Source organism: Anas acuta, chromosome 2, assembly GCF_963932015.1.
Source record: "Anas acuta chromosome 2, bAnaAcu1.1, whole genome shotgun sequence".
NCBI classification, from domain to species: Eukaryota; Metazoa; Chordata; class Aves; order Anseriformes; family Anatidae; genus Anas; species Anas acuta.
The window spans coordinates 72446937-72472562 of NC_088980.1; the positions used below are offsets into that span (position 1 = coordinate 72446937).

The 25626-nt window shown below is 37.6% G+C and overlaps 1 protein-coding gene across 8 annotated transcripts in view; it reads right to left on the bottom strand.

The window, feature by feature from the left end:
* CDH18 (cadherin 18) overlaps positions 1 to 25626 on the bottom strand; it is a 434225-nt gene that overhangs the window by 58622 nt on the left and 349977 nt on the right. For 7 of the 8 annotated variants that reach the window (XM_068670851.1, XM_068670845.1, XM_068670846.1 and 4 more), the window contains 3 exons: positions 20539 to 20706; positions 9837 to 10024; positions 4334 to 4587 (listed from right to left, as the gene is read on the bottom strand). In XM_068670851.1, the coding sequence (XP_068526952.1) occupies positions 4334 to 4587; positions 9837 to 10024; positions 20539 to 20706 (610 nt within the window). The remainder of the gene's footprint in view (positions 1 to 4333; positions 4588 to 9836; positions 10025 to 20538; positions 20707 to 25626) is intronic. The other variant, XM_068670852.1, reaches the window with a different exon arrangement.

Below are 25626 nucleotides of genomic sequence, written 5' to 3' on the forward strand. Positions count from 1 at the left end.
AGACCCCCAGGGATGGTGACTCCACCACCTCCCTGGGCAGCCTGTTCCAATGTCTAACAACCCTTTCGGTAAAGAAGTTCTTCCTAACATCCAACCTAAAACTCCCCTGGCGCAACTTAAGCCCATTCCCCCTCGTCCTGTCACCAGTCACTTGGGAGAACAGGCCAACCCCCACCTCTCTACAGCCTCCTTTAAGGTATCTGTAGAGAGCAATAAGGTCGCCCCTGAGCCTCCTCTTCTCCAGGCTGAACAAGCCCAGCTCCCTCAGCTGCTCCTCGTAGGACTTGTTCTCCAGGCCCCTCACCAGCTTTGTCGCCCTTCTCTGGACCCGCTCAAGCACCTCCATGTCCTTCTTGTAGCGAGGGGCCCAAAACTGAACACAGTACTTGAGGTGTGGCCTCACCAGAGCCAAGTACAGGGGGATGATCACCTCCCTAGCCCTGCTGGCCACACTGTTTCTGATACAAGCCAGGATGCTGTTGGCCTTCTTGGCCACCTGAGCACACTGCTGGCTCATATTCAGCCAACTAACAACCATCACTCCCAGGTCCTTCTCTGCCAAGTAGATTTCTAACCACTCATCTCCCAGTCTGGAGCTCTGCTTGGGGTTATTGCGCCCCAGGTGCAGGACCTGGCACTTGGCCTTGCTGAACTTCATGCAGTTGACCTCAGCCCATCAGTGCAGCCTATCCAGATCCTCCTGCAGAGCCTTCCTACCCTCAAGCAGATCGACACACGCACCTAACTTGGTGTCATCTGCAAACTTACCGAGGGTGCACTCAATGCCCTCGTCCAGATCATCGATGAAGATGTTAAAGAGTACTGGCCCCAGCACCGAGCCCTGGGGAACACCACTAGTGACCGGCCTCCAACTGGATTTGACTCCATTCACCACAACTCTTTGGGCCCAGCTATCCAGCCAGTTTCTAACCCAACGAAGCGTGCGCCAGTCCAAGCCACGAGCAGCCAGTTTCTTGAGGAGAATGCTGTGGGAGACGGTGTCAAAAGCCTTGCTGAAGTCAAGGTAGACCACATCCACAGCCTTTCCCTTATCCACCCAGTGTGTCACTTGGTCATAAAAGGAGATCAGGTTTGTCAAGCAGGACCTGCCTTTCATAAACCCATGCTGACTGGGCCTGATTACCTGCTTGCCCTGCAAGTGCTGCGTGATGACTCTCAAGATAATCTGCTCCATGCGCTTACCTGGCACTGGGGTCAAACTGACAGGCCCATAGTTCCCCAGCTCTGCCCTCTGGCCCTTCTTGTAGATGGGCGTCACGTTTTCTAGCCGCCAGTCAACTGGGACCTCCCCTGATAGCCAGGACTCCTGGCCAGCTCCTCCGCCAGTTCTCTCAGTACCCTCAAGTGGATCCTATCCGGCCCCATCGACTTGTGCACATCCAAGTGCTGTAGCAGGTCACCAACCATTTCTTCGTGGATAGTGAGGGTCACATTCTGCTCCCCATAGCCTTCCGCCAGCTCAGGGTACTAGGTATCCAGAGAATAACCAGTATTGCCGCTAAAGACTGAGGCAAAGAAGGCATTAAGCACCTCTACCCTTTCCTCATCTTTTGTAATAAGGTTTCCCCCCGCATCCAATAAAGGATGGAGATTCTCCTTAGTCCTCCGTTTTGCGTTGATGTATTTGTAAAAAGATTTTTTGTTGTCTTTAATGGCAGTAGCCAGATTGAGCTCCAGATGAGCTTTAGCCTTTCTAATTTTGTCCCTGCACAGCCTCGTAACATCCTTATAGTCCTCCTCAGTGGCGCACCCTCTTTTCCAAAGATTATAAACCCTCTTTTTTCTCCTAAGCTCAAGCTGCAACTCTCTGTTGAGCCAGGCCAGCCTTCTTCCACTCTGGCTCGTCTTTGGGCACGTGGGGAAAGACCGCTCCTGCGCCATTAAGATTTCCTTCTTGAAGAGCGCCCAGCCTTCCTGGACTCCTCTGCCCTTCAGAACCGCCTCCCAAGGGACTCTACCAACCAGTGGCCCAAGCAGCACAAAGTCAGCCCTCCGGAAGTCCAATACAGCGGTTTTACTGGTCCCTTTCCTGGCCTCGCCAAGAATAGAGAACTCCACCATTTCGTGGTCACTCTGCCCAAGACAGCTCCCGACCACCATATCTCCCACCAGTCCTTCTCTATTTGTGAAGAGAAGGTCTAGCGGGGCACCACCCCTGGTAGGCTCACTAACCAGCTGCGTCAGGAAGCTATCTTCCATGCTCTCCAGAAACCTCCTAGACTGCTTTCTCTGGGCTGTGTTGTGCTTCCAGGATATGTCAGGGAAGTTGAAGTCCCCCACGAGTACAAGCGCTGAAGATTTTGCAACTTCTGTCAGCTGCCTGTAGAACTCCTCATCCGTCTCCTCATCCTGGTTCGGTGGTCTATAACAGACCACGACCAGGACGCTGGCCTTGTTGGCCTTCCTGCCGATCCTAACCCAAAGGGACTCGACCTTGTCATTCCCAGCCTCGAGTTCCACAACATCAAGAGATTCTCTAATATAGAGAGCCACACCGCCACCCCTTCTGTGCTGCCTGTCCCTTCTGAAGAGCCTATAGCCAGTCATTGCAGCACTCCAGTCATGCGAGTGGTCCCACCACATCTCCCTGATGGCAACCAAGTCGTAGCCTGCCTGCTGCACGATGGCTTCCAGCTCCTCCTGTTTGTTACCCATGCTGTGTGCATTGGTTTAGATGCACTTCAGCTAGGCCACTGCCTTATACCCCAGCCTTGCCATTGTTCCCCCTGGCACAGCTCTAACAAGCCTTGTTTCAGCCCCATCCCCCATCTCACCTAGTTTAAAACCCTCTCAATGAGCCCCACCAGCTCCTAGCCCAGGATCCGTTTTCCCCTAAAAGACAGGGACCCGTCTGCGGCCATCAGGCCAAGTGCCGAGTAAAGTGCCCCATGGTCAAAAAAAAACAAGATTTCTGTGCTGGCACCAGCCCCTGAGCCACGTGTTTAACAGGTGGGCTTTCCGTGTCCTCTCTGTACCCCTCCCTGAGACCGTAGGGATAGATGAAAACACCACCTGTACTCCCGCTCCCTCCACTAACTGTCCCAGCCCCCTAAAGTCTCGTTTGATAGCCTTGAGGCTTCTCTCTTCAATGTCGTCACTGCCCGCCTGGACTATCAAAAGAGGAGAATAGTCAGAGGGGCGAACCAGGTTGGGAAGTCTCCTGGCAACGTCCCTGACCCTGGCCCCAGGGAGGCAGCAGACTTCCCTACGGGTAGGGTCAGGCCGACAAATAGGGCCCTCTGTTCCCCTGAGAAGGGAGTCGCCCACAACAATCACCCTTCTTTCTGTCCTGGTGGAGGCAGTCCTGAGGCGTGGAGTCAACTTCCTCGCCCTAGGCATCCTCCTGGGTAGACTCTCCACCTCTTCCTCAGCTACCGGTCTCTCAAGCTCCAGGGCCTCAAACCTGTTGCATAAGGGTACCTGGGAAGGCAGGGCCGGAAGGAGAGGGCATCGCCTGCGATGTCGAGCAGGGACCTGTTTCCATTCCTCCTCAACTCCCTCTGCCCGACGGCGACAGGGCAGGGGGTCCACCCCCATTTCGGGTTTCTCACCCCGGTATCTCTCCTTGAGGCCCTGCAGGGAGTTGCTCCACCAGTCGATCTCCCTCTCACAACAACTAACACTCCCTGATATCCCTCAACCTCTCCACCTCCTCCTTGAGATCCGCCACCATGCGGACCAGGTCATCCACCTGCTCACACCTCACGCATGCAGTTTCTCTGCCTCCCGCCGATGGCAGCAACAGGCTCAGGCACTCCCTGCATCCGGTGACCTGAACTGCTGCATTTTGGAACGGGCAGTTGGTCTGGGTGTGCACCGTCTTCCTGGAGAGCGCACCGTGCCTGGTGGAGACCATTGCAGCCTAGCTAATGGGAGGCTGTCGTTAAGGAGGTGTTCGTATGGCTGGGGGAGAGCGCTCTGCCCTGCCTGCTCGCCCTGCCTGCCCGCCCTGCCTGCTCATGCTGCCGCGCCACTCCCTTCTGACGCGCCACACCCTGTTTGCCCGCCCTGGTCACCGCGCTCCCTAGGGGCAGCTTTTGAACGGCCGGGGAGGGGGCGCTGCTGGCTCCGCCTGCACCTCATCAGCCTCCCTCATGAGGGCTGCCGGGTCCTGGCGGCTCCCTCAAGAAGGCTCGATGCCGGAAAATTTAGCCTTGCCTGGCCCGATCCCCCGCTCCGCTGCAGATTGCGTCTGCCTCGGAGCCGATTACCTCGGTAAGTGGCCAAAAACACATTTCATACATCCTAGATCTCATTGAACATTCAGCTGGTGGAATTCAATTAAATCCAGTATAACTTGCACTTACTATACCTCACTAAACTGTTGGCAGTGTCAGGATCTTGTGCAGTTACTGTGCCAACTGCAGTCCCGATCTTCGCATTTTCATAAACATCCATGACATACGAAGGCATAGTGAAGAGTGGAGGTTCATCTACATCTCCAACTATGATCTTCAGCATTGTTACATCTTTGAATGGTCCCAAGTGTGAAAAGCGGAAATCAAGGTGAGTATTTGCTCCTTCTATATTAAGTGTATAGGATTTCTTTTTTTCATAGTTGAGTGGCTGTTGGCAGAAAAAAAGATTTATCATTATTTATCATTTATCATTACCATTGCATGCTTCAGTTTAGCCTGGTAGCTAACTATATCTTTTCATTTTAATTTGGTAGCAAACTACATTTCTTCAGGTTACTGTGATATTCTGGTAGTCACTGGCATACATTTTAAGTAGAAAGAGTAAGATGATTCTTTTTTTTTTTTTTTTTTTTTTTCTCCAAAAGAACTGTAGGCAAGGTGCCACTTTTGGAAGAACTCAGGGTTGAAACTGAAAGACAGATTCTTCTCCTGTGATAATGTAATCTCTAAATTTTATCATCCTTCAAATTTTATTGGTCATCGCTAAATATTTAAAAAGTTGTAGACTAGCATGTCCCAAATTAAATTAATACCTTGAATTAACACATTTAATAGACAGTGATAAGGATGATAAATTTTTTTGGGCATCTATTCTCTTAAATCCCCAACTGAAAAAGGCAACTCCCTGCATGAAAACACTCATTTATCAAACAAGACAGAAATTTAAACATGTAAGGATAGCCTATATGGGTGTTCTTCTAAAAAGAGTCATATGCATGATGTATGCCTATAGTCTAGACCATTTTCTTCTAAACTTTTTACCAGCCACAACAAGGGAGACAAATCTTCAGCATGTCTTACTATGTACTGCCTCACTGCATATGGGTTATACAGTCACAAATGGGAAGAAAGTCTGTAGCTCAGGATATGCCTTCTATGGATGACATTCTTCTCTGAATCTCCAAATAAAACCCAATAGAAAGCAAAATCCCAGCTGTGCCATCCACCAGAAGTATCATTGCCACTTTAGCCTTACCCTGTTATTAAAAGAAATAGATTCCTACTAGCAATCCTATCCTCTCTACTAGGTAGAAGATGGTCTGGCTCTTGTATCACACAGCATGGACACTTCCTTTCTTAGAAGTTCCATTTCTATCTCCCTATTTACACATGTGAAAATTTTATCTCCCTTGTTTTCTACCTGTCTTCCTTCTCTGTAATGATTCAGGCTCCCTAAGCAAAAAATGATTGCCTTGCAGTCCATGAAAACTAAATTCATAGTTGCATCTTCTTAAATTTAAGTTTTATGGCCATGAATTTGTTACTATGACCCTTCTGATTCTGATATCGAAATTACAATTAAAATCAGGAGCATAAACTGGTCAGTAGCCTTAACTTTTTGTGTGAAACAGTAAGTTCTGCAAGCTCTTACTGTAGTTAGAACCATCCTGAGCTCACAGAACAGAATGGGAAAGAAGTCCGATTGTGTGCTAATTTACTGTCTTGATGTGCTATTTTAACTGTATGCTAGGATGCTATTATACTGTCTTATTCAAGATATGACAAAAAGACAAAACACACAACTCTCAACTCTTTCAATGTCAGATAGTTATGTAGTAGAAGTGACTGAAAGGATATTTAACTTAAAAGGTTGCATCAGCAGATACATAAGTAATCAATTTTTTTATTATTATTATTTTTTTCTGTAGGCCACATTTACAGGACCACAACTATTTTGGGTTGCTTTCTTCTTTGTCATTAAAAAAAATTATACCTTTCATAGACAGTGTAATGAGACTTTTTCGTGGGAAGTTACTTTTCCCATATACTGTATTAGCACTTCTTGAGGAAATGGCTATAAAAAATACCAGTTCCATTAGATAAATTAAACACCTTAAAACTGATTTGAAAACTAATAATCAATGACAAAGGCTGTATTATGCAATGTGTTGTCAAACACATATAGCCTGATAGACTGAAAGACCTGCTTTTTTTTTTTTTTTTTCTCCCATGGAATGATAAATGTATAAATGAAGAACTATCTGTTCAGAATGCTTCTGCAATCTCAGGATGTACACTTTACATGTAGAGCCAGTCCCTCAGTCCAGAATTGTACTGTACTGATGGTAGGGACTGTTTGCAGCGATTAGGACAAGGCCAACAGGACAAAAGCCTGTCAGAGTAGGTTTTTCATAAAATAAAGCCAAGTTCTTAAATTTGGACCACAGTTGTCTGTACAGAAGTAGCAAGAAGAATCCCTGTTGTATTTTATTATTTTTTTACCGTATCTGACTGCACGTACATAAAGTTCAGAAAATTTCTGGGAAGCAATTAGACTTGAGAGGATACAAAACCAGCTGACTGATCTTTCATCAGTTTCACAAAAAATATGCCATTCCAGGAAGTGATAGAATAGATTTAAAATTTTCACATTGCTACACTTTAAATGCACTATTTTGAGGAAAAGTACTCATACATAATAATAAACACCTCAATAAAAATTTCTGGGTTACAAATTTCTGGCTTCAGCCAGAAAGGATATAAAGGATACAAGGATACATAGGTTAATATTTATTACTATGCTAGCAAAGCAGGTATTTTTTACAGATATATACTACCAGTAAGTTTCCAACAGTCTCAGAACATAGCCATAACACTATAAGAATTTTCAAATTTCAAATGCCACACAAGATCATGATTCACCACTGGAATCCCCACAGGCAGAGATTCTGGTATGACAGAATTTCATTAAAATTAACATTGTTCTGTGTGGATCTAACTGCCTGACTAAACAAAACTCAAGACAAGTGTTCAAGCTTTCAACCAAGGCTAATCTCATATTTGCTATCACTCCAAGAGTGGAAAAGTAGTACTTAAGGCAAGAAATATGAAGTACTAAATGTGTGATTTGTTAATGTCAGTGCATACTTTGTAGATAAAATGTACAGTAAATTTGACTGATGATGTATAAGCAATACAGTTGGTCAGGATGTACATATGCTATATATTTCTTTAAATCCTCCTTTGTGCAATGAAGGAAAACTAATTAATTCTCTTAACACTACTAGTCTGAGACTTTTTTTTTTCCTCTTTCTCTGTCTTCCTTTCTTGAATATATACATAAAAAATATTAAAGGCATGGAAATTTACCATTACCCGATAAATTTATTACTGTGTAATCCAAGTTAAAAATACTACTCCTGTTAAATCAATTCACACAAAAATATGCTTAATATATACAGTTCTATATATTCTATACAACTATATATTCTATGTAATTCTGTAAGTTAAGATGTCATTCGTTTATTTATGTAGTATTTCTGCTATGAACAGGGCAAATGATTAATAACGATTTACACTGATCTGCAGCATACATATTCTAAGATTAAACAAGTTTAAAATAGGATGGGAAATTTTAAATACGATAGCTTTTTGGAAAATGAACTTAAATTTATACTGATGACAATTGGATTGATTGTTTAGGAAGATTAATTTCTTAGAAAACACATGAAGCATAACACAGACTCTGAAGTGTTGTTTTCAGTTGTGTAGTTAATTCAACTGTATGTGACCAATGTATAAATATATGTTTATCTAGAAATGAAAGAATAATCCATTCAGATAATCAGAAGAAAAAAAAAAAAAAAAAAAAATAACATATTTCAAAGAGCCTAAGGCCATTTTTTTTTTTCTTTTTCTTCCCATAACCTCTCCAAACTAAAGAAGCAGATACTGGGACATAGAAGAAAAAGAGCTTACTCTCCTGTACAGTGATACCCAGAGGTAAAAAACCAACAACGTTATTTTCAGATATTTTGGAGAGAAGCTGCACATACTGTGCTACAGATTAGTATTACTGGGGATCACAGTTAGTGTTATTTTTTATTTTGCTTCTCTCCTGAGGATAAGTAAAGAAATTTTCAAGCAAAGCAAGTCAGATGTGATATTCTACATAGAACAACTCACAAGTCCTATTGTTATACTCTCTTTCGTCTTATATCTGATAAAATATTCAAGATTTGAAATCTGGTTGCAACTTGTATCTACAGAACCGTATTTTTCTGGGCTTCTGCTTAAAACATTGTTTATGTATTAAAACTGACATTTGTTTTACATTTGAAGAACAATTTGGGCCCCCATTTACAACCTGTCTAAGGGGAGATAGGAATGACTTTTAAAATCATTATAAATCATTATAAATTATGAAAATCACATTTTCTTTTTTTAAAACAAAATATGTTTTAAAGTTTTAAATAAAGCTTTCCATACATACATATTTATTCAGGTGGAAAAAAACCACACACACACACACACACACACACACACATATACACACACACAAAAAAAACAAACGCATTCTTTATTATGTTTTTGTTTGCATTCTCTTGTCTCACATTCCCTCTTTCAGCAATTCTGGTTTTCATTCCTCCTAGTTTCAGTCAGGTGCAGGATACATATTAACTAAACATGAATGCAAATTCACTTAAATCATTTTTTAAAGTACACGTCATTTCTTAAAGCAAGACTGATGCCTAAAAAGTCAGTAACAATAAAGCCATGTGGAAATTACTAATTGATGTTTGTTAGTTCATGTAAAAGCAAATCAATAAAGGATTTCTCCTTTTGCTGGAAAGGTTTTGAAAAAAAAAATATTGCTTAAATATACTAACCCAACTCCCTGGGTTATTATAAAAGTAAATTTTAATCTATCCATAGAATATTAGCATAAGTTGACAGATTTTTTCAAGAACATTTGCTATGAACTCATTTCAGAAGAATTAATAGACAGACAAAATTGTCTGTGGAATTAGATTTGTGTATGGAATTCAGTTAAGAATGAACTTAAATGGCAATACTTTATAATTAGTAGTTTAAATAGACTGGTATAAATGTAGGGAATTCATATAAATGGTAACTGTAGTAACTGTGTAATGGCTCAACCAAGTTAAGTTTTGAGTCTTTATGTTAGCTTTATGTTAGCGTTCGTATTATACAGTGCATGATATCTGACCCTGTAGATGACAGCTGGCAAGAAATTCAAGGAATAAAAGTCTATGAAAACCTAACTACACATTCGTTCCCACAGGTAAATTTTCTACTTTCTATATTTTCTGTTGTTCATTCAGGAACAACAGTATAACTTTCAGCCAAATTTCAGTTCTTTCAAAGAAATTGAGTGAGTAAAATATCAGAAAAAGAAAAGAAAACCTTTTAATAAACAATTCAGTAAGGTTTAGTTTATTATAAATATTAGATATGACCATTGAAAAAAGCACAAAAGATATGTTTCTGTCTTTTTTTGGTTTTCTCTCTGCCTTCTCTGCAAAGTTTTAAAGCATCTCAGGAACCAGTGTGTGGAGAAACTTCAATAGGTTTACACTGTAAGACAAATATTACAGCATTCATCATAATATTTTTAATGATCTACATTGGGAACTTTCAATGTCTATTGCTTACCTTCTTCAGAGAAAGAATTCCTTCCCGTGTTTCTTTGTCAGTGGATATGGAGAACACTCCAGCACCATCACCATTTATAATTGTGTACTTCATGTCTGCATTTGAGCCAGTGTCTGCATCATTTGCCTTAATTTTGCCAACTGCTGATCCAACTTGAGCTGATTCAGGAACATAAAGTTGATAATGTTCTGAGGGGGAAGGGGACAAAAAACAAACAAACAAACAAAAAAAAAACAGCTTGGACATTTTCTAGCCAAACTAAAGTACAGAACCTTTATGTGCTAATACATGTCTATGAAAATGGGACATTACTTCATATGGAAAGCTGAAAAATAATCAAACCTATGAACATATTTATACTCCCAAGAGAATCCAAAAGGAAACTACATCTTCCATTAGATGCCTTCATTCAAAATCCAAATTACCTAATGCAGGACTTAGGTTTTCACAGCCCTTTTTGCTGCTTATCATATAACACAGAAATTAACTCTGGAATTTACTTCACACCAGTATTTAAGAAAGTTTACCTTCTCTATAAGCAAAATATATTTATCTTCAGCAACTTATCATCAAAGGAGTAGGCAAACAAACACTTTTGAACTGGAAAATCTCTGTATGTTATATTCCTTATTTGTTTTTCTGAAATTTGGTCAGTTGAACAAGTAATTAATCATTATTTTGCCATTATTGCTTTTGTTGTTTGTGGTGGTGTTGTTGCAGAACAACCCCCTTTACACACATATTTTCCTTGGTATCTATTGTAAAGGACAATTAATATAATGTGTATATAAATGAACAACAGAACTGTGACCATAAAAGGTGTGAACTCCTTTCAGTGTTTTTATAACCTGTTAGATTAATCAACATAAAATGACTTATTTATTTTTAATAATTTTCTTAACTATCAGTTTCCTTTTTGATAAAATCTCCTAAAAGGTACAACATGTCCTGGGGGATAGGAAGATGCTACAAAGAGAAAAGAGTAGCAAACAAACTTGATTATTTAACTCTGTCTGAAACTAGGCCAGTAAGAGAGCTCAAAGACATTTTCTCCAGTAATGTTGGTGTAGAAACCTACCAGCACCATACATGGTGTACACATACCAAAAGAACTCCAAACATCCCTCATTCAAGACTCTCCTAAGAATCTGCATAACATCACAGTTTATATCACAGGCCAAACTCCAACACAGAAACAAAGAGAAACATCAATTGCTATATATCTTCTGAAACTACAGTTTCTTGTCTCTTCTTAAAGCATTCTGTGATAGTGAATGCAATAGTGAAACACTGAAGTGCAGAAGGGTGGATCAGAATATGCTCCATATAAAAGATAAGATGTTGTTACAGGTTGCTGGGTTTAAACAACCTGGCAGGATAGCGGACACACCCTTGATAAGCATACAGAAAGAGAAAGGCAAGATTTAAGAGGAATTCTGAGACTGAACACATGTTATGGCAGAAACAAACAAACAAACAAAGCACATTATTTGACAAGTGAATTGAAGAAACCTATGAATCTACGTAAGTTGCAATTGCAGAGGGAATGCATAGTATCAATAAAATAAAACTAACTTCAGACACCTGATAGAGAATCGACAATTTTACTAATAATTTGTTAATTCCTTGTTCAGTGGTTCCCAAATCTATTTAAGGTTTTCCATTGTTTTTGTAAAACTAGTCTATAATACAAATACACAAACTGTAGTGTGAGAAGGATACATGAATGCACTAAACATTATTTGTCCAAAAAGAAAAAAAGTCCCCCTGTACTTGGCTCTGGTGAGGCTGCACCTCGAGTACTGTGTTCAGTTTTGGGCCCCTCTCTACAAGAAAGGCATCGAGGTGCTTGAGCGAGTCCAGAGAAGGGCGACGAAGCTGGTGAGGGGCCTGGAGAGCAAGTCTTACAAGGAGTGCCTGAGGGAGCTGTTCAGTCTGGAAAAGAGGAGGCTAAGAGGAGATGTTAAAGGAGGCTGTAGTGAGGTGGGGGTTGGTCTATTCTCCCACGTGCCTGGTGACAGGACGAGGGGGAATGGGCTAAAGTCGTGCCCAGGGGAGTTTTAGGTTGGATATTAGGAAGAACTTCTTTACTGAAAGGGTTGTTAGGCATTGGAATAGGCTGCCCAGGGAAGTGGTGGAGTCACCATCCCTGGAGGTCTTTAAAAGACGTTTAGATGTAGAGCTTAGCGATATGGTTTACTGGAGGACTTGTTAATGTTAGTGTTAGGCCAGAGGTTGGACTCAGTGATCTTGGAGGTCTCCAACTTAGATGATTCTGTGATTCTGTGAAAGAGAGGTTTACTTTGAAAAGAAAAAACAAGTGACCGTGCAGCAGGTAGGAAATCTCAAAGGAAACAAGAAATATCCAACAGAACAAGATAAAAAATAAAATCTACCATATAAGAAAGAAAATGCCAAGACTGATGTAATAGGAAAGTTGCTTAGTAGTTGATTCAATTAAAATGCATAGTTAGATCTTTGGTATATGTAAAGCCATCTTTACTAATTTTGAAATAAATGCACTTCCTTGAATTCTGCTGCAATGCTTCATGTTTACAAATGATATCAACTGACACTTTCACTCTGATGGTTGCTTTGTTTCATACATAAAGTTATAATGATGGGATGAGATTAATTCTGGAATTTACTTATTGTTAAAATAAATGTGAAGTGTGGTCTTTTGACACTTTAGCTCTGACTAATGCATTCTAAAAAGGAAAAGAGTGAGGCCATAATGATTATATTATGCAGAGGTCATAAGGAATATGTTACATAACCAAGCCCCTTCAGGAATGGGAAGTGTTATAACCCATATGATAGGGTGAACTAATTAGAGACTTCCAAATTGTCAAGCTAGCTTAAATATATCATCATGACACTACACTTTGCTTCATAATCACACCCCAAGTGTTAGCCATCTGTTTCAGAAAATCATGTTACTGATATCAACTTCAAACACTCTGAAATGCTAAACATTCAAGCAAAATAAATATTTAGAATCACTCATCACTTACCTGTCTGTATTTGAAGAACTGACATGTTTCAATAAATAAATAAATAATAATTATAATGGATGCAATTCAAAGAAAATTGTTGAAAACTAAAATGGCTAGATCATGAGGTCAGAAATGTCTTTAAATGAGAATTTAAACAAAGAAGAAGATAAAATTCCGCAACATGAAAGTTAGATAAAATATATTATAGATATTTTCTTACACTAGATGTAGAGATTGGACTTGTGTTTGCTAAACACTAAATAGTTGTAAACTTTATTTCTGGAAAGTAGAGGAACCAACTAAGGGCTCAAATTAATGCTTCTTTGGGCATTAACAAACTATTTAAAAGGGCATTAAAAACAAAAGGATTGTGGGATAGGTATACTATGAATTCATGATTCTTTATCACAGGCTATGAGCCTGTCTCATCCCCTAAAACCTGTTGGGGATTTATAAGTGCTAAGGATCATGTACCACTCTGTACCAAAACTGTTTCATAAAATCTGTCAGAGTTGAACAGACTGTTCCCACACTCCCAGAATCACAGTCTCCCAGCAGCTGTTGTAAAGCAGGACTTTAAAAGTCTTGGAGATGCTCTACATTGTCTTAGAGGGGCTGCTCAGTGACTTATGGATCAAGATTCTGTAGAGGTTAATTCGATTCTCAGTTTCTATATAAGCATTCACTTGGATGCATTCACTTGGCTCATGAAATGAGTAAATTAATACTCTTTATACTCTTTTACAGTTAATGTACTGTACAGGCTAGTAATACCACTTCACAAGGCTTTAATCTATGCTAACAGAAACATTTTTTAAATTCATGTAAGTGATCTTCATATTTCAATAAACGATATGGCTTATCTATTATTACAGTAGGGAAACAACTTATTGATTTGTAGAATGATTTACTTTCCATTTCAGTTAGCCTACAGGTAACATATAGTGCTGCTTTACTCTCAGAAAAGCAATTTCTCTGTCTGAATCTCTCCAAAAAATGAAATATGTCAGTATATAAAACAACTCAACAAGCATGTTATTCCCTGTATTTCTTAATATGTTTTTTGATAAATTTGAATTACTTTGCTAGATTATAATGCTCTCTGGAACAGAAAGAATTACCTTACAAAGGAAAGGAGGACTAGCATAATACTGAATTAATAGAGAAATAAGTAAATATCTGATGTACTTGTTAGGTTTGTTGCTCTGTTGGTGGTGGTGGAGGTTTTTTTATTTGTTTGTTTGTTTGTTTTTCCTGTCATTAGCAGAGCCTGGATTCTACTCCCGTTGAGGTTTACCATGCAAAGGGCATGAAAAGAAAGACATGAAGAACATCCCTTAAAATGGCATGGTCCTACTCTAATTTCTCTACCCAGTAAAGAACAACCCCCCAAAACCTTCAAACCATTACTGCCTCACTCAGAAACCTTATGGGATAAAAAAATGTCAGAATATTTCAAAATTATGTTGTTTGAATTTGGTGTATGACACATATAATGAATAATCTACCTTAAAGATTACTACCTGATCTACCTGTCTCTTAAAGGACATCATAGATTGATATTTAGTTCTACTAAGTTAGAAAGACAAAACATAAGAGAAATTTTAGAAAATCGCTCATCACTGAGGTTTGTCCCTTTAAACTGTTTGGGTCCCAGGACATTTTTGGTGCTAGATGCCTCTTAAACAGCCTGTTGCCCTCGCACCAGCAATCTTGTTAGGCTGGAGACTTGAACACTTCTGGGAAATCAAAAAGTACCATACTTCTCTTATGTTTAAGACTAAAAGCTGTCATCTTTTGGTCCAATACACTGAAGTCACACACCTGCAACAGGTAATACAAGCCTGTTCAAAAATACAAAAATACAAGCATTTTTCCTCTTTAAATGGTCTACCAGCTGCCAGTCAGAAATAAATTAATATTCTGGAAATGGAAGCTTCCTAGTTCTTATCTATCTGCTGCACATTCAGTTGCTGATATTACAGAGCTATTTCTAAACAAAGATCAATTAAGGTCATGGGGCTTGGAGAGAAACGTGATGACTCTGCAACAGCAAACGTAAGGATACTAACTCCAGCCATACTCACACTGTCCCTCACTGCTCATTACTTTGGAACCTGAGCACACAAAAATTGTGTGAAACTCCAGCTTTTAGAATATGGCAGAAGTAGTATATTCATTAGTTCATTAGCACCATAATTACACCATGTGTCTATTACACAAATATATCAAATATTTAATTTAATAAAAATTTAATACAAATGTACACTTCCAACTGCATCACCAGACTTTTGCAGCAAGCTGGAACCCAATCCTAAGAACATTTTTAACAAAAGAAAATCTTGCTACCTTTTTTCTTTATGAAAAGAAAAAAAAATCTGATTTATGGAGATATCAACATAATTTCAAAAGCCTCCTTGAAACATTGTTTACATCTCATCAGCACTAAAAGCTAGAATTTCAAGGTTACAACAAGTAATTATTTGTAGGTCTTTTTTTTTTTTTTTTTTTTTTTTTAATATCAAAGTTAACCTGTTGTTTAAGATGTCTTAATAATATACTAAAATGTTATGGATTAATCTTTATGTCTAATGTTATCTGAGATTAGCATGTTGGACAAGAATTCAGCTTTGCAGGAAAACTGTCAATATTACCAGAGATGTTAATGATGTTAATATTAACATGTCAATATTAACACAGCAAAAAGGAATTCTCTGTGAATAATCCTTATATTTTCTAATGACAGTCTATTTAAATCTCATTATGATGACTCATTTTACACAACAGAACTAAAAAGATGCTACATAAAAGAAAATAATATAGCATATAACATAAAAGAAAATAATATAGGTATTATGCTGCATTTTCCTATCACCTAAAAATACATTATTTTCCCTGTAATGTAATGATTGCTACTCATTTCATCTTTTAATGAGACATTAATAATGGCCTTTTAGTCAATTGATTATGTACAACAGGCTTGTTCTACATGAGTCTGTTTACAAAAAGAACTGTTTCTGAACCTGGCTCTGTTTAATTGCTTCTTATTCTTAAAGAAGAATAGTCCTACCTAAACCTTGCAGCTGAAAAATAATAATAAAAATAACAATAATAATAATAATAATATGATATGATGATTATTAGCTGAATTTCTTTAGAGAACTTGGAACATATGTATATATATAAAAAAAAAGTTGGTAATTTCAAGACTTCAAACCTTCTTGAATGTAACTTGTAGAAACATGTAAACTATAACTTTAGAAAAACATATCCTAGATTGTGAACCACCTGGAAACAGACACTCAACACTCAAAAACCGCATCTCTGGAACACAGGAATGAGAAAAAATGAGGATAAAATAAAATTTATAGGTTAGTAACATCAGTCTTGAAGAAAGAGAATGCAGTATTTAGCACATGCAGGTGGAATACACCTTTTCAAGAACAGAAATGTAAGGGTTTTGTGGAAGGACCCAAGGGAATGGCATGGACATGTGTCAAGGGAGGTTCAGGCTGGATATTATGAAAAGGCTCTTCACCAAAGTTAGTGGTCAGGCACTGGAACAAGCTCACCATTGCAGTGACCACAGAATTGAGCCTGACGGAGTTCAAGAAGCATTTGTACAATGCTCTCAAACAGTTTGATTGTTGGGTGCTCCTGTGTGTAGCCAGGAGCTGGACTCGATGATCCTTGTGGGTCCCTTCCAACTCTGGATATTCTATGATTCTATGATCACTTTAATTTAATAGTCTTCACTAACTTGTAACCCCTGTCCAATTTCATGCAGACCTGACAAAAGGACTGAGGCCTCAATGACATTCTGACCCTATAGGACTGTTAACAATTACTGGTTGGAGGAGAAAGACTGCTAAGAGAAAATCAGAGAAAATTCAGCTTCAGTCATCTCATCTGGCAGCATCCAAGTGGTCAACCAGCTGCCAGCTGGTTGACCTATTGTTATAACACCTATTGTTAAGTATCGGGACCACAGGTACTACATGGAACTACAATGAAGGGTATGGAAAATAACAGTGGAGTATAAATCTGAAATGAATTTGAGCAGTAGATACATTTGTATTTAACTAGCCAATGGAGTTATATGAACAAAACTGGATATTAGATGCTGTGTAGACTTTACTAGCACTTGCTTTTTCATAGTTAACTGGAGTACCTTCTTATAACATTCCTACTTAAACATGGTTGTGTACTTTTCATAAAATTACATGTTAAAAAAGTGAGGTCAAACAAATTATTTATGTATGTAATTTCATGTTATGTCAATGCACTGCCATGAAACAATCAAGTTTCAACAATCAAGCTTCATAAAAATGTTTTAAGCCATGAATTGTATTTAAATTCTGCTTTATCCTAAAAAAAAATGAGGTAGATGTACCAAACAACAAAATCAATAAATGGGGTATCATTTTACTTGTAAAACTCCACTCTAAACAAAGCAACTCTGGATCTCCTACACACTGTGCAGACTGCAATCATTAGCCTTGATGTACAAAACATGTCAGTGGAAGCATCTGTCTAGTGTGATGATCTTGATGCAATCAGAATCTATTTGTCCTAAACAAAGCAAAATTTGCAGAATCTACTTATCTCAAACAAGACAATAGAGAATTAATTGAAGAAAAGCATACAGAAAATTCTTATGTAACTCAAGCCTGATAACACTGTGTCATCAGTAGCTGGAACATTTTCTATCAGATTACTGCAATACATTTATGACTATAAACTTTGGGCCTTTAATTATCAGCCAAGTGGATGCATCAGTGGTAAAACCAATAAGATATGAGAGATGCTGATTATTGAAAAGCAAAGATCTTCCCTTGCAGAGCACTGTTTGGCAGCTTACATTATGTGGCTAGTTCATTTCTAACTAGACTCTCTAAAGAAGGGAAATCTGCAGTGATGAAAAAAACAAACAAACAAAAAAACAGACAAACAAAAAAACCCACCACAGTATTGTACAAGATGCAATAAGTAGTTGATAGGCAAAATGTATTTGATATTTCAGGTTATGATCCTACTGAACTCACTATGCCTACTCCTGAGACATACTGCTGTGTTTTGCAAGTAGAATTTTTTAGCTATGCATCCTATTTCAGTGATTATTGTTACCATGTATTCACCTCTATTTAGGAACTACAACCATCATACTGATACATTTATACAGAAATGTTTCATGTTCTTCTTCACCTTCTTCACAGTCTTTTTGGTGTTTTGGAACATGTAGCTCTTATTTTGGTAATTTATTTAAACGAAAGTCAGATGTATTTAGAGTCAGTACAGAAAAAATATAAATTCACATGAGCAGATAGATTTATAACCTCTATTTTTATGTTCTAACTACTTATTTGAAGTGGTGTTTTTTTTTTTTTTTTAACAGGGATCAAACCTGGCATACCTCAGTCCATATGCATCTCCAATGAACACTTATCTACCGCAGCCAGAAACATATGATCTTTTAAATATATGCAGTAAACCATATTTCTAAATAAAACAAATAAAATAAGCACCAATCAGATGTGCTTCCCAGATTGTTCTGAAATAAAGTATTTATACAGTTAAGAGTCACGTTCATAACCCACAAGTATGGTAACAGAGAAAAGGAAACTAACCAAAAGAGAGTCTGCAGTTTAGCTGAGGCTCAGCCTGTCTCAGGGCTTATACACTTGATATATGCAGTTTTGGTTAGTACTTCCCTTGAAGCCAGAATTCTGACTGTGACAAACCTCAGTAAGTCCCATTTAGCATCCCATCTAATAAGGAAATTGAAGAGAAATTTAACTGAAAAGCATGGCATACAAAGAAAGGAGAAGAAAAATAAGCAATGACATTATTTTTATTGCTGAAATACTCATGTATTATTGCAATAAGTCACAATGGTAGGATGGGCTGATTTTGATCCTCTGTGTTTTGATTCAGTATCATTAACATAATAGCTACTTTAATTTTGCAAAGGGCTTCAATTACACTTCCTGAAGAGAAGTAAAAAAGTAATGTTACAGTCATAGTTGTGGTATAGTAGTCTTACGTAAGGAAAGGTAAATTAAATGTTTGTACCCTGCAATACATGTTCCAGGATTAATTTGTTATTAATTGATAACGTTTAAAAACATTTTTTTTTAACCTTAATTTGTCAAAAAAGAGTTCTCATTAGAAGAGAAATGATGTTTTATAATTTTCAAAGTTAAGTTATGCAATTTTTAGAATCTCTTTAAATGTGAAGAAAATAATCTGAACATTTTATATTTCTTCCATTTCTGAGAAAATATTAATACAAATAAGAAATATATGTGCTAATGTGCATTTCTAACTGTGAGTTAGTCAGCCTGCCAAAACCTTTCACACATAATAAAAGGAGCAGCTCTTGATACCTGGTACATAAGGATCCATTTGTCCCTGAGTATGCAGGAAACCTAGGACATTTTTTGTACTTTAACTGCTTTAGATGTTGTATTTGTTCAAAGATATCCCTTACCTTTTGTCTTTTCAATAGTTATGAAGTATTAAATAGAGTGAGGAATGTAATGATAATTCTGTGGAACATAAAACCAAATACACATTATTTAAAATTCGGTTTAAAAGGCTTTTCTGTGTGTGAGGCACAGAAAAAAATATTCATTCCTACAGTACTTTTAATGAGCCTTCTTACTGCTTGACCAGATTTTTCATAATGCATGCTGCCAGGAAGTTTTGTTTTTCCCTGGAGCTTCGTGATCTCTACTATTGTTTATAAATCTTCTCATTCAAATGGCTTAATGTCTTTCCCAGTGGACATACATATACCTAGTAGTCCTTTATGTTCTACAAGGGCTCCTGCAATGTCTGAGTCCAGATTACAATATTCTTAGTGGCCTTGAGCCAATCTGCAGAGAGTAGTTTAGCTATGCAATTTCATTCCAGAAGACTTAAATTGTCGACTGATTTCAGAATTCCTATAGGGCTCCAGCTGTTATGTCAGATCAATGTGCACGCAATAAGTTAGATAAAAATGAACTTCCTATTAGTGGTCCCATTACGATATTCTAACAAGAGTACTCTAGCATGTACTTTTTCATGCTAGAAAGCATATTTTTTACACATATGCATGTGAGAACATTCAGTTTGACATCAACATTGATGATCCATTTAACTAGAGTAAAAGCAGACTTCACTGCAGCTCAAAAACAGTGAACAGTTTAGGTTTTGATCATCTGTAATGTAAAAAATGATCTTAAAAGTTTTCAAGGGTATAGAGGAAAAAGAAAAACAGAAGAAAAAAATTGATAGATGTGTATGGAAGCAGCCAAATGTATGACAGATTTAAACTCTGAATGTGTTACCTTTTCTTATTTTGTACCATAGAACAAAATAATTCTCTTGTGGGATCAAAATTGTGCAGTTACTGCAATATACACATTCTAAAGGGACTGGAGAATAAACCACACATGACAACAGTCTTCCTTTGTCACCCATCTCACTCTTATCAGTGTTTAATTGAATGAAGTGTTCAATGATTTTAGTACTTCGCATATGCCATACCAATGTTTCATCTGAAAACATGATAAAACTGAAAAATACTGGTGAATTCAAACATTTCCTGAGATGCATTCTCTCCATGATTTTGAATATTAATTGGATTTCACTAACAGCTTGTTACTTCACTGAAAATCAACGCGATTCTCAAAACAATTATATGCTGAAATTGTACATACTCTGAGGAAACCTGGGTGGATTGTCGTTGACATCAGTGAGTGTGATATTTACAGTTGTTGACCCTGACAGCCCTCCAACCTGCCCAGCCATATCTTTGGCTTGAATGACAACGGAATAATGCTCTCTGGCTTCCCTGTCCATGTTGTGCAAGGCAGTCCTGATGACTCCTGTGATGGAAAGAAAATAAACCAAAGAAAAATCAGGATTAGCTTGTTCTAGTGAAGGAAAATGCTGGACATAATCATTTGTTTCAGGAAAAAGCGGGGGAATTGGAGATTTTCTGGAAACAGAGCTTTTCTATAATCCAAATAAGCAGGCTTTATTTGATATTCAAGGTTAAAAGTCAATCAGTTGCCTTCTGTGTGTGAACAAATAATAAATAATAAATAAAATTACATAACGCTATATGGAGATGCTTGAGAGTGATCCATTGTTTTTTTAATTATTATTATTTTATTTTAAATATAACAATGCCAGATGTGTCAATTTGTTTCAGGATAAGGAAAAAAAAATCTATGTTATACAACTATAATAGCATATTAATAACTAATCTAACTCATGTAACATTCATAAATGAAAGGCACATTGCTCAAATGCAGTGTTTTCTCATGTATTATCATTGTTTAAATATCTATTTAATAGAACTATTAATGAGAATTGATACCTCACTAAAGAAGCCACAGATTCCTTTATTTTAACAAAAGTTCATTTCTAAATAAAACCACTTACCTTTTAAAACTATTCCAAAACTATACCTTCTCATTCGACACATATTAATCACACACACTTGTCTTCATAAGTGTAACTTATGTAATACTTGTATGTAAAGTAAAAGATAAGTCTTTATTGGTTTTACTATTGTAGACAGAGAAAACTAAAACTGAGTAACCCTAAAATTCTATTTTCTTAACATTTAGTCAATGATATATGCACAAGCAAAGATGGCAATAAGGGAGCAACAGTCAACCCTCTGGGCTCAGTTTCAATTACGGTGCATTTTTCACTCATGATGATGCCTGTAAATGGACTCCTACTAATTTCTTTAATCACAGTCTGACAGAACGCTCACAGAGTTCAGTAAAAGGAAATGTCAAGTCTTGCACTGGGGAAAGAATAAGCCTAAGCATCAGTACATGTTGTGGACAGACCAGCCTTAAGGCAGATTTCAAGAAAAGGATCTGGGGGGTCCTCATGGACAAGCTGGTTGTCCTTGAGGACATGTGCCCTTGCAACAAACAAAACCAACAGCATCCTAGTCTGCATAACTAAAAATGTTGTCAGAGAGGTGATAAACAAATATGTGAAATAATTTTATCAACATTAAATTTTCAAAAATCTACATTTGTAGAGTAACTTGGTTTTGGACTCTTAAAATGAGTGGATGTTATAACAAGTAAGAAAATATACCATAGTATTATCAAATACTGTTTTGGGGTACATTTTAAACATATAACAGCTATTAAAACAAAGCAATTTAACTTGCTCTTATAGGCAATCAGCAGAACAGCATTATTTCCATGGTCTGTGATTCCTACAGTCTCAGATGATCTCAGAAGTGATTTCCAGAATGTTACTTTATTGTATATAAATTTATTTTATTAGTATTTATTCCATAAAACCAATTACATAAAACCAATTCCATAAAACCAATCCCAGAATGACGGAGGTTGGAAGGGACCTCTGAAGATCACCTTATCCAACCCCCCTGCCGAGCAGGATCACCTAGAGCACTTTGTGCAGGATGGCATCCAGGAAGGTTTTGAATAGCTCCAGAGAAGGAAACTCCACAGCCTCTCTGAGCAACCTGTTCCAGTGCTCTGTCACCCTAACAGTTAATCATTGTTACATGTGAAATTGAAATTCTCATGTAACTTATACCATCGTTTCCCTTCTATTCTGAAAATAAATCATGTATAAATAAGTAGAACTATCCACGAAGAATAATATTTTAAAGTATTGATGAAGATTCAGAATTATTTTAACACACTTTTGCACCATAAGTACGTACATATATTTATCAGAAGCTTGGATTCTGGACAAGCTAGCTAAAAGTAGTATACCAATATGTTTTACTTCATCAGTGTGTTTTTCTTTCATCCAGTTAGAAACAGCATTTCTTTTTCACAAACATCATTGTAATATACTGAAATTCACCATCACTTATACATAATATAATAGAAAGGCAAGGATAAATTGCGTGAATTTTCATCAATATGCTTCAAAAAAAATCTGCTCTCACTGTACTGAAATTTCATTTTGCTGGGAAAACAAACAAACAAACAAACAAACAAAACATGATAGAAAGTTTTAAAAGTCAAAATGCTCTGAATTTTTTCCTGACATTTTCCAAACAAATTGCTTCAACTTTTCACACTGAAATTATCTTTCTTGTTGGCACTTCTTCATTATCTGATACAATAGAAATCAGAGTTGAAACAGAAACCAAAAGTATTGTAATTTTTAATATTTATGTATAGTTATGTGTATGGAGGAAGTATGGGATTTTGAAAAACAGCACTTCAATTTCAATTTGAAACAGACCATAGTTCGCATACTGGAACATCTATCTTCCATAGTATCCTCATAATTATACTAGTCACTTGAAGTTTTAAACTACTGTAAATGAACAGAAATTCCCCTGAATTGCATTTACTTTCTTCATTTTTACTCCAAGGGGTATGGCACTGAATCAATTATTGTAGACAGTTAATAATGACTTGTGAAGAGATTATTTATTTTTTAGCATCATATTCTTATTTTCTGAAAATATAGTATATTCAGATGGTATAGTACATTAAAGTTTTTTTATTCCAAAAACATGGATCTAAATTTTAGAATTAAAAAAAAAAACGTATTCAAGTTTGGGGTATGCTGAAGGAAATGAGATAAGGGAAGACTCACTCTCTTTTCTTGGTTCTGTATATGTACATACACCCTAAATTTATATAAATACATGAGGCGTGTAACTAGGTGCAGACCCTAATGCTCTATCCTTATTACTAGCACGTCCACAAATTGTTCTGGCAATATAGCTCTAAAATCATACAGAACTTCAATTTTCTCTAATGCATCCACAAGATGTATGGAGAGATACCTTCCTTGTTGTGTTTTTTGTTGTTGTTTTTGTTTTTGTTTGTTTGTTTGTGTTTGTGTTTTGTTTTTGTTTTGTTCTGTCCCCTCCCCACCCCCTAAGGTAATATGGAAAGTTCCTGCCCTTCCTATTAAAGTAGCAAAATTGCCCTACTTGCCCTTGAGTGTGTTGGCAGGGACTTCTATACATCACACAAGACAGGAAATTCATAGTAAAGTGCACTATCTCTCTCTCTCTAAAACTGTGAGGAAAGATCTTGAAAAAGAAAACTATCACAGACCTTTTAAATGTAAACACAGCCTCAGTCTTGCCTCATATTTGTTAGGCAGTAGTGCAACTGTTGCCTAATGACTTTTTATCTATGTTTTCAATATTTATTCATATTTATTAAGAAAGGAAAGCAAGAAGGAAAAAGCCAGATGCATTCATCCTTATGGGGACACCCCACCCTCTTTTGAGTATTAAGGAAAGAATTTTTTTTCAGAAGTTTGACAGTTATGTTAAAAAACACATACATTATGTGGAAGTTTAGAACTACTGGAGCACTTGTAAAGGATGCACAGCTCTGGACTTCTGGAATACAAATTTCCATCTTAAATTTATCTGGTACCCTTTTTCACACCTGGACGGCTCCCCCAGAACACACTTTTAATTCAGATTTGTCAAAATTGATAAAATTGATTTATGTCTAAATCACAGCGTTGTTTTCTTTTCTTTTTTTTTTTTTCTCCTCTTTTTTCTCTGATAGTTTATAGTCTTGGATTGCACCTTTTCCAATGTGAATTAATCTTTTTTGACTATAAGTGACGAGACACCTAGCTGTATTCAGGCTGAGATTTTATCACTACCTCTACTAATTACAACTTCCCTTCCCTTCCCACCCCTCCCCTTCCCCTTTTCCTTCCCTTCCCCCTCCCTTCCCCCTTTCCCATTCCCTTTTCCCCCTTCCCCTCCCCTCCCCGCCCTTTCCCCTTTCCCCTTCCCTGCCCTCCCCCTTCCCTCCCCCCCTTCCTCCTTCCCCTTTTCCTCCCCTCCCCCAACTCCCCCTTCTCCCTTCCCCCCTCGCCCTCCCCCTTCCCTCTTCCTTCTTCCCCTTTCCTTTTTCCCCCTTCCCCCTTCTCCCTTCTCCCTTCCTTTCTTTCCCAGATTACAACATTGGTGATTCATCTATGATTGGCTTGCTCAGGACTTTCTCCTCCAATATTTCTAAATTAATAAAACCAGAGCTGTTGTAGAAAGTCTTATAATTAGTCCTGTAATTCGCTGGCATCAGCAAATTTCCTCATGACGGTCACGCATTCATCTCAAAAACATCAGACAAAATTGAGCAAAAAGTATGTTGTGGGGACAAGCTCTTAAAAAATATCCATGTCTACTACTCTGGATAGATTCTCTTCTATCCTTTCACCCAACATGTTTAGATTCAGAAAAACACTGAAAAAATGTTTATTTTGACAAATTTTACATTTGTGTCCACCAAGGCTCTGCAAATACATTCTTGATACTAACCGTAGTTAATTCCTTTTTTTTTTTTCCTCTCTAAGGCATCTTACAATTTATCTTTTTTTTTTTTTTTTTTCTTTTTTTTTTTAATCTGTTCTGTGGAGAACCATTTTACTTACATGTAAGAAGAGCTGCACAGAAGGCTTGACTGTAAAAACCACAGTGGGGGTGGGAGTTAGTTTCACCATCAAATAACGAAACTAATCTGTCATAGGCCAGTTAACTTTGTTAACTTTTTGTATCAAAATTTCCATTCTGCTGTTGGATCACGAGCCTGGTCAGTAGAGATTTTCTAAAGGGTCAGCAGGTCTTACTGGATCTTCCATATTCTAGTTTCTTATACGCCTGTCTTGTCATAAACAAAACCACTAAATGGTTCAAATATAATTTTAAATATCTATTTAATGACTGATTAAACGTGTGACTTTTAATAATTACTGAGGAAAGAGAACTATTACAGATGAATATAATGAATATTATTTTTACTTTGTGA